The following is a 10,886-nucleotide window of genomic DNA, read 5'->3' on the forward strand; positions in this document are numbered from 1 at the left end:
ATTCACATTCGCCTGTTCATGCAGACTTTCCTGGGAAATGTGATTCACGAATTGAATGTCTTTTGTTATGGTCTGGGTTCTCTCCAGACCCCAGAGCCTAATAAATGTAAGATGTAAAAAGTGGACAATAGACTTATACTGACCTCACTGTTCACCTCTCCGACCCCTCTGCTTTTTACCAACATCCGTCCAGTCCTCACCACATCTTCAGATTGCCGCTGCTCATGCTGGGCCAGAACTTCTAGTTTTGAGGAGCTTCAGGAGGATTCTATGCAAGAGCATGAAGGTTCCCAACTCCACGACACCGTGACCTTTTATGCGTTTGTGCAGAATCCTCCTAGACCTCCTCAATGCCAGAAGTCCTGTCTCAGCCTTAGACATGTTTGGACTTCTGCACTGGCAGCAGAGATTTGAAAGTGCGGACCAGGCAGTTGAGGCAGAGGGGCCGGAGAGGTGAGGATAAGAATGTGTTTTTTTAACATTTTGAAGGCCTTTTAAGGTTTAGAAAATAGTGTTCACTTGCTCATCATTTTGCTGAATCCATGAGGAAGCAAATTACAAAATAAAATCGCCATTTTGGTGAATACAGATCTTTGTAAAATATGAGTAGAATTCTATTTCACTGTAATTAATTCTCTCATCTCTTCTGTGCACATCTAATTGTCATTATTCAGTTCATTTACGATGGGGCATGGATGAGGACCTCCCAGTGGAGATCATCTATGTAGCGATGGCAGCATATCTAGTATTCACCATTAGTACAGGAGATGTGATGAGGTCTATAGACAGACTGTTAGTAAGAATACATTATAAACCACCGATTTTCTTCCTCTACAGAACCGTCCACTTAGTGCGCCAAAAAGACTCCAAACAGTTATACGCCATGAAGAAACTGGACAAGCAGAAGCTGAAAGATCCAGTAAGACTTGAATGGGCCTTTCTAGAGAGGGACATCCTAACATTTGCAGATTGTCCCTTCGTGGCCTCCATGTTGTGCTCCTTTCCAACTACACGTCATCTGTGCATGGTCATGGAGTATGTACCAGGTAGGACATCTCCATCGTATCTATATCCAGCGCTGGTCTGCTCATCTCTAGGACCTTCTCCATAAGCAGAATGTGACCACATAGATGGTTACATGTCCACACTGCTTTTACTATAAGTTATCTGTTAGCAACATGCCAGAAAAATGAATTTGTCTGTGAAAGTCTTCAGGGTATGTCCTCACTGAGCATGGCAGAAATCTCCACTATGGAGAAAGGAGGATTTGACTGAATTTTAACAGTTTGCACCATGTTTCCTCAAAAATAACACAGGGTCTATAGTTTTTTGCTGTGAGAGATGGGTTCGTTGTTTTTCAGGGGATGTCTTATTGTTTTCCTCATGCACAACAATCCACATTTATTCTTGAAAAAAATAAACATTTTTTCAAATATAACTATGTCATCAAACACACACACTGCACATACACACACTACATATTCACATGTACAGTTGTGCTCAAAAGTTTACATACCCCGGCAGAATTTTTCCTTTCTTGGCCTTGTTTCAGAGAATATGAATGATAACTTTTTCTCCACTCACGGTTATTGGTTGGGTGAAGCCATTTATTGTCAAACTCCTGTGTTTTCTCTTTTTAAATCTTAATGACAACCAAAAACATCCAAATGACCCTGATCAAAAGTTCACATACCCCAGTTCTTAATACCGTGTATTGCCCCCTCTAACATCAATGACAGCTTGGAGTCTTTTGTGGTAGTTGTGGATGAGGTTCTCTATTTTCTCAGATGGTAAAGCTGCCCATTCTTCTTGGCAAAAAGCCTCCAGTTCCTGTAAATTCCTGGGCTGTCTTGCATGAACTGCGCGCTTGAGATTTCCCCAGAGTGGCTCAATGATATTGAGGTCAGGAGACTGAGATGGCCACTCCAGAACCTTCACTTTGTTCTGCTGTAGCCAATGACAGGTCGACTTGGCCTTGTGTTTTGGATCGTTTTCATGTTGGAACGTCCAAGTACGTCCCATCCGCAGCTTCCGGGCTGATGAGTGCAAATTTTCCTCCAGTATTTGCTGAGTTTGACAATAAATGGCTTCGCCCAACCAATAACCATGAGTGGAGAAATTTTTTTTTGTTATCATTCATACTCACTGAAACAAAACCAAGAAAGAAAAATTCTGCCGGGGTATGTAAACTTTTGAGCACAACTGTATACACAGAAACACTGCACATACACACATCACATACATACACATGTATATACACACACAGCAAATACATAGATATATATGTACATGCACACACAGCACATACATACACATGTTTATACACACATATACTGCACATACAGATGTATATACACACACAGCACATACATAGATATGTACATGCACACACAGCACATACATACACATGCCTATACACACACAGCACATACATAGATACGTACATGCACACAGCACATACATACACATGCCTATACACACACTGCATAAATGATACACAGTAGCCTGCCTCCCCTTCAGTTCATCTAGACTCTCTTGTAGTTAAAGGACCTATGGTCACATCATGGTCACATGACCATGATGTCACCAAAAGTCCTTAAGCAGTCTTAACCTCAGAATAAAAATGCTGGGAGCCCCTAAAAGAGTGCGGGCCCTGGGCAACTCCCAAGTGTCCCCCCCCTCCTAATGCTGGCCCTGACTGTAACTAGGGCTTATTTTTGGAGTAGGACTTATATTTCAAGCATACTCCAAAAATCCTGTAAAACCTTGCTAGAGCTTATTTTCGGGGTAGGTGTTATTTTCGGGGAACCACGGTAGATGAGCATTTCATAGAGAAATGAACCAGAGGCTCGTAGATGAAGCCCAGCTCTGTCTTTATGTATAGGGTCGCTCTGCAGTATATAGTATACGCTCTACATAGTACAGTACATAAAGCAAAGCCACAAATGAGCAAAAGCTGTACAAATAAATGCAATAAAACAACCCCCTATATAAAAATATGAATCTTTATTAGTCCCATGGAATAAATAACTTAAACTAACAAGGTAACTCATAGAAAAAAGGGATACTAATACGGCCAAAAAAGTATAGTGTCTTACAATAAATAAGTGAGATAAATCTATAAATCATAGAAGATGTCAGCAATCTCATAGCATGGGGTAGTATATATAATATATTCTTGTTGATGGTAATATCCCACCATGAAGGAGAGTGGATAGCTATATTTAAGAAAAAAAGTATGAGTACCGCGCTGCAACAAGCGTTTCATACTCCGTCAGATTATATTACACCATACTATGAGACGGCTGACACCTTCTATCAATTATAGATTTATTTAGGTTATTTATTGTAATATACATAGTATAGCTTCACATTTTTATATGGGACGTTGTTTCCTTGCACTTATTTCTGCAGCTTTTGCACATTTGTGGTTTTGCTTCATAGACATTCAGCGCAGTCCTAGTTACTATTAGGGTACGCTCCATTGTTTTTCTTTTGCATTATTACACAGTATATCTCTATGTGTGACATCCTGCCCCAATGTCTCCGCTTGTTTCTCATTCACACGCATCATGTGTCATTTACATTGTAACAAACCCTCTCCTGTCATATTTGCTTTCTCCTGTAGGAGGAGACTGTGGCAGTCTTATGAACATCTATGGACCTTTACCTGTCCCCTTGGCCCGAAAGTACATTGCAGAAACAGTCCTGGCTGTGGAATACCTGCACAGCTTTGGTGTGGTGCACCGAGACCTGAAGCCTGAGAAGTAAGTGCCCCCTCTAGGAGGAAGAAAGTTAGAGATTGTCATAAAGTCTATGGGTTATTACTTGGGGCTGACACCGTCTGTTTTTTCACAGCCTCCTGGTATCGGCATCTGGTCATATTAAAGTCACGGACTTCGGACTTTCCAAACTCGGCCTCATGAGACCAACATCAGAAACCTACAAGGCTCCAACCGAGGACGTCACCAGAGAGTTCCGTGATGATGAGGTCGGCTTTACTTACAGGATCTTGTTCTTTACTCTTCTCATCTATTTCTTCTTCTCTGATATCTTCTCATCTAGAAAACGTTTTCCTCTGATGTTATTCGTCACAATTATTTTCTCAGCTCCTCATCTCCTTCTTCTGTTGCTTTCCAGATTGCTGGCTCCCCTGAATACATCGCCCCTGAAGTCATCTTACAGGAAGGCTATGGGCGGCCTGTGGACTGGTGGTCGGTAGGGATCATCCTACACGAATTCCTTCTATTCCGTGTACCATTTCATGGGGATTCCAAATATGACACTTACTGCAGTATATTAAGGGGTAAGTAAAATAATCTGAATGCGGTGTGGTGTCATTGTTATTTGCTTAGATTGGTTCTGTGGTTTAGTTACTTGTTGTGTTAATACAAAAGATTTTTGTGTTAATAAAGTAAATGAGGAGGTTTTATTTTCTGTAACATTTTCTTTTAATATAACAGATGACATCACTTGGACATTTGATAATCGCACTCCTCCACCTGATGCTCAGGACATCATCACTGAGCTGCTCAGAAAAGATCCGGCACATAGACTTGGGACAGGTAATGTATATAATAGTATTAATAATGAATTATTACACATCTGTGACCAGATAAATGATCACGCCCCTGAGGATCAGCACTGAGGTTCTCTGCTTTACCTGCTTTTCCATTCCCTTACTTCATGCTCTGACTTTCAGCAACTTTTCTTCACATCAGCTCTGTTACGTCTTCAGTTCAGAGTAACATAAACTGTTCAGATATGGAGCTGTCTGTCTGATAATGTCTATATCACTTTTTATTGTCTTCCTTTCCCAGGAGGAGCTAAAGAGATCAAAATGCATCCATTCCTATGTGGCATAGACTTTGACAGTCTTCTAAGTAAGGAGCCACATTTCATTCCTAACTTTGAGTCAGAAGAGGACACCAGCTACTTTGACCGTAAGTAGAAGGAGACGTCATCTGCAGAAAGCTTTTGTGTGTCTTGTCTTTCATATTTTGTGACAATCAGTCCTAATCATTATTAGTGATCAAATGGTAACTTTCCGTGATCCGGTCTCATACTAATAATCTCTAATAACACTTGTGCTTTTCAGCTCAATGTAGCAATTACGAACTTATTGATTCAGATGAGGGGGACACAAGCGAGGACAATGACTGGCCAGAAAGCCTGAACTTTATATCATCGTCTCAAAGGCTTTCTAAAGTAAGTGTGACCGGTAAGATCTATAAAACTTATAATTAAAATAAAGTTTAAATATATATTTATTTTATTTTTCTCTATGTTTTAGCTCTGTTCCACCAATACCAGGGTGATGAACGATGAAGAACTGAAGCCACCTCCAGTGTATTCCCCAGAGAGTGCAAAACACTCAGAAATGTGAGTAAATTATTATTATTGGGTTTGGATCTGATATATCAGAAGATGAACTGTAAGATAAGTGTAACTCAGCACTATATCCAGCGCCACCACCCCATGATTGATGATCACTGTGGTTCTGGCTTGTGATAACGCTGGCGATAACAGCCGATCATTGCGACCAGTCAATCATTTCTAGCTCATTACAGGCCAATCTTACTAGCGATTCTCCATTCTTAGTGATAGAAGTGGGTCCTGAGCAGGGTGCCTCCTCCATGTTATCCAAATGTCCTAACCGGTTTTGCAGACGGGTGTTCTTATTATTTTTACTTGTAATTTATATGTTTTTCTTCTACCAAACAGGCAGCAAGAATCTTCCCCTTCCAAACCTGATGGAGACAAGCAGTGTTTTACTGCTAAGGACAGCGAGTCCTCCCCATTGTCAGGTGTGTACAGGTCTATATGACATCCTATTACAGCCTATGATCAAAACGTGTAATGTGAACGTGCACATAAAGTATCAGAAAATTACTACTTTTTTCTCTCTATAAAGCAATGAGCAGTTCATTCTGTAAAAATCTTCATTCTTTTATTCATTAAAAGTTATAAGGAGCCTTTTAGTCTTCTGCCAAACTGACCCGAATCCTGCGCCCACGGCCCCATATGACCCATACTGACCCCTTTATGGCCTCAATGTTACGCTGAGGTTTATATAACTGATTATAAGGCAACACTGCGGCACATTACAAGTAATGTCATGTTAATAAGGGTCACCTGTGTATGGATGATTCCTCTGCCGTCCGGCCACAGTGACCGCACAGCCGTGTCCTCTGATATGGAGTCCTGTTACTGACATCAGTGTTACGTCTCTTCTCATAGGTTCTCTCTTCCGCCGGGTGATCTCATCCTGCCGGCGTGGACTATCCAGGGCTGCTCACTCCATCCGAGAAAGCTGCTTATTTGGTGTCTGTCACCGCGGCTCCATAAACATCGCGAGGGCAGAAAACCGCCACGTCTAGCACCCTGAGGAAAGTACAGCGCGTCCACCATCAATGCTGTACCTGTATGGAAGGACTGGCACCATCTACATGTGGCCTCCTGACCAGCAAAGAACATCTGCTGAAGAAGGAGGTTCCTCCAAGAACATCTCCTCGTCCTTCCATGCAATTCTTAATTTAAAAATAAAACTTTCAAATTGATTAATGTCCCTTTGGATTTAATAGACATTTATGGGGCGTCAGTACTATACGTTATACATATTTGATGGGTGGGCTCCAAACAGGAGAATATCTGTTACCTGTCTCCCATTAATCCTCTAAACCTCAACCAAAAGTGTAGGCGAGGACCAGTGATTCTGTTACACCTAAGAATGACGGTCAATGTAGAAAAAACATGTTCTGATCTATAGATTTTATCCATAGACTTGGACCTTTTTACCTAATATGGCTCTACATAAGTGTTATGCACAGGGACCAGTTGGATTCGGTGCTGGGCATCCTGGGGAGCCCAGGGGTCACATCTCCACTGTCACATAACCTTCTGTATTCTAGTGATCACTTCTGAGACCACCCTTCTCACTAGGGCTGTGGGGTCAGTAAGACAATCTCCACCTGTAATAATGACTAATAACAAATTTATAACAGCAAATAATAAAGAATATTCAGCAACTTATGCCGGAAAATCATTTATATTACACAATATTAACAACATGGACGGTTTTACATTTTTCTACCTGGAGTAGGGGGCGGTACGTTCCTCTGATTTAGGTGCCTGGTGAATGGTGGGATCTACTTACATAGGACCTCCAGTGTTGATGTGTTGATGACTGACCAGTTCATACACAATGCCCCCATAACAGTGTCAGCCACACAGTGCCTCCCTAACATTGCCGTTGATGCCATGCTAGCCACATTGTGTGCCATTAGTGCTGTCTTGTCCATGCTGGGCATCACTTTAAGCCACAAGCCAGAGAAGATACATGGGAGCAGTCGATAGCGGGTGCTGACCTGGATCTCACAAGGTCTTCAGGGCAGAGAGTGTGGCACGGCCATCTACATACTGTGGAGCCCGGGCTGCATGTTGCGCTCACGTGGCCTAAATGTCCCTTAGCCCTGGTGCACATTATAGCTCCGGCTCCTCTTCCTCTCAATGACCCAGCGTTTTATATAATAACACAATACGGACAATACATGAACCAGGTGACATGTCAGAGACCAAACAGATGACCCTGAAAAGAGTCATAACATAGACACACGTAAGTGAAGACATTGGTGGACTTTTTGGCAGTCATTGTCTTGAGTCCTGGATAAGTCTATAGGTCTGGACAATCCCTGCCATGTTCCCCAATCCTCACTTAAGCTTCAGGTTTATCCACGCGTCCTTTATTGGGTTGATTTGGTCAGTGACCCCACCACATTGTTGTTTTTCAGTCCATTCTGTGTAGTTTTGGTTTTACGGTCTGAGTTCTCGCTTTGCTGGAAGATAAATCTGCTCACGAGTCGTCACCTGCAGAAGGTTTTCTCCAGGATTTCCCTGCTTTCCTCAGAACCCATTTTACTCCTTACCTTCACGCGTCTTCCAGAGCCTGAGACAGAACATGATGCTGCCATATCCTTATTTTAGTATAAGGGTGATCAGTGATGTATCCAGAAGCTCGAGGGCCCAGATGCTAAATCTCCATCAGTTCCTCCAACTGACACAGGTCTTTAGTAGTAATAATCTAGACTCTTTACATATGGGACAAAGGGACCTTTTTGGCTCCCCTAGTCTCTAGGGCACGAAGGAGACAGTAAACCCTGCACTTATTATAGGCAAGCCCCTGGGAGAGGTGGGTTTTTGGTGGTGTGTAGTAATGGACTTACCAAAAACTTTCATCATAGCTTTTTTTGTCAGAAAACTGGCGTAATCTGCTTTGAAAGGTATTTAAAAAAATTGAGCAAAGAGGAGTTGTACAGAAATATTCCGACTTTTAAATTTTTTTTCGGCAGTTTGAAGAAACTCCGCCAAATTGGGCAGAGCTAGAGAGGAGCCGGGACTGGATGGGACATGGCTATGTCCACCTGTCAAATTCTGCAAGAGCGTTGGCGTTTCTTCTGCCAGTAATGCTACTTCAGTCCGTGCACAACTTTAGTCTTAATATATCGGCCTCACAGTATTTTATAATGGCCAAAAAAACTGATTTTCAGCCATGTCAGAAACTTTCAAGATAATTTATAGTCTCATCCGCCATCTTGTCCGTGTCTTGGAATCCTGAGAATGAGCGCTAGTCTGGGCAATCCAACAATCCCATACACAATGAGGGGTCCGCATACTTGACCTCCACTCCATTCATTATGGAGCCCACATTTGGGATTAGTGGGGTCTTTAGTGATTGGGCCCCAAGCGATCAGTAATTATCCCCTGTCCTATGGATAAGTGATAACTCACCATCTTGTTCCAAACCTTTAAGGTGAAGGCCCATTTGCACATCGCCTGTAGAGCGTCACACAGATTCCCTCATATTACGGAGCTGCAGACGTTCTGCCATGTTAGATTTCTTTTTATGGAGGAACTTTCCCTAGAAACATTGTATTGGAATCTAAAGAAGAAAAGACGCCTCCATATGAACTTGAGGACACCTGAAGGAGCAGCATGGCCCTATACAATGAGAATATACGGCATGTGTCCTCTGATGATACCAGTATTTTCCACCATAACATGGACCTGTGTAATGGACAAGTAGCTACTACCAAACCCCAAAATCTATTGTAACCAGAGATAACACTATAAAAAAATTAAAGTTGCTTTTATTTTATTATTTAAATAAAAAATTCCCAAGAAATCTTAAAAGTTGACAATCAGGCGTCCACCATCCATATTTCCACGTATTCAGTAATAGCTGATGGTTGGTGTGACACATGTGCAGCCCAGAGTCACCACCTCGCCCTCCAGTCTGTAGGAGAAGCTGCAGCCTTTCTGCTCCCGTCGTCGTAGGACCATCACCTCCTGCTGGATGGGGAAGGAGATCAGGTCTGGACTTTCATGGCCATCAGCGTCTACACAAGCAAAAGTCAGACAATCGGCCTCGGCAATGACGATAGGGAACCTGTTGGGATCTGTGCTGAGACTGGGAATAAAAATACACAGTGAGAGAAGCTGTGTAACACCTGGTCCATGTCCGCGCTCCTTGTCCTCATCCTGCAGATTCTCGAGGCTTTTTCTTCAGTCTTCTATAAATCTCCAGTTTCTCCCTCCATACAAGGTTATTCTGGGTGATGTCAGAGCCGCGCCGCGCGCTCTCAGCTTCTCTCCTTCATGTTTCATTCCTAATAACTGCAGCTGCATCTCCCTCCTCCCCTGAAGTCTATTTGGGGACAGGGGAGATTTCTGAACGGTTACTGGGAGCTTGTAGGCAGGAAAAGAAGAACGAGAGGCGGCTAGAAGGTGGGAAGACGTTATTCTCCACTAAAGGGTTATAAAAACATCCCGACAAGCTATTCCCTGCTATTGTAACTCTACTGAAAAGATTATTTTCTTTCTATACTTTACTAGACGTCCTTCTATAGGAGACTCCGGGAATCTCCACCGGACTGTATCACTATTCAGCGCTGCTTGTAATGTGACAGGTTGTGATATTACCTGTATTCCCAGGGGGACAGAGAGCGGGTGGGACCGTCCTCCATCTGCACCGAGCCGTCCATAGAGCTGCTGTCTATCAGACTGGTGTCCACTGTCATACTTGTCGGCAGGTGCCGGTTCCTTCTTCCAGGACATCTCTGTCTGCCCTCTAGAGGGAGCTCTTCACCCCTAGATCCTTCCTGATCATGGGGCAAATCCTCCTCTGGTAGAAAGGCCGACGAGCTGAAGGAGACCAGGACGGCCGTCTGAGAGATAGGGAAAGATGGAGAGAACATGGGGAATGATTCACATCATTGCAAACAGAAGAGGGGAAACTTGTCTTGTGCAGATGACGTTTGCCTTGAAGGGGTTGACCCCTTTCAGAATAGTGACTATCATGGGCTACAGTGGCTGTAACAAAACAAACTGAGTATTACTCCCCCTCCCTGGGTCTAACTCCAGCTCTCCGCTGCTGCCGGATCTCTGCTGATTGTCTGCAGCACTGACATCACATCGACAACTCTGCAGCCAATCATGGCTGTGTTCAGCTCACTGATTGGTTGCAATGCTGTCAACTTGATGTCAGCACTGCAGACAATCAGCACAGACCAGGCAGTGTCGGAAAGCTGGAGTTAGACCTGGGGAGGGTGAGCAATACTTGGTTTGTTTTCTTTTATATATATATATATATATATATATAAAACAATTTCTTACAACCCCTTTAACAAGGCTGAGTCTATTATCTACCTTTAGAGGGAGAATTACAAATATTATGTGTCCTGTCTCTTTAAGAAATGTAACGTCACCACTAGTGATGGGAGCAGCGGTAAATCAGTGAATAAATGAAATCTTCTCCATCTTTGTGTTATTACCCTTTGTGTTTCATCTCTCACCATCTTCAGGATCTCTGCTTGATGTCAGTGAATGAG

General features: G+C 42.9%; 1 protein-coding gene across 1 annotated transcript; it reads right to left on the reverse strand.

Moving 5' to 3' along the window:
* Window positions 1–9,228: 9,228 nt before the first annotated feature.
* Window positions 9,229–10,223, reverse strand: LOC141229218 (interleukin-17F-like; the record flags this gene model as incomplete). The annotated part of the gene is made up of 2 exons (XM_073667421.1): window positions 9,229–9,466; window positions 9,979–10,223. Coding segments are annotated over 2 exons (483 nt in total), but the record flags the coding sequence as incomplete, so codon positions are not given.
* Window positions 10,224–10,886: the final 663 nt, after the last annotated feature.

This window comes from Phyllobates terribilis, unplaced genomic scaffold (assembly GCF_046119375.1).
Source record: "Phyllobates terribilis strain yellow unplaced genomic scaffold, ASM4611937v1 Scaffold_456__1_contigs__length_1449463, whole genome shotgun sequence".
NCBI classification, from domain to species: Eukaryota; Metazoa; Chordata; class Amphibia; order Anura; family Dendrobatidae; genus Phyllobates; species Phyllobates terribilis.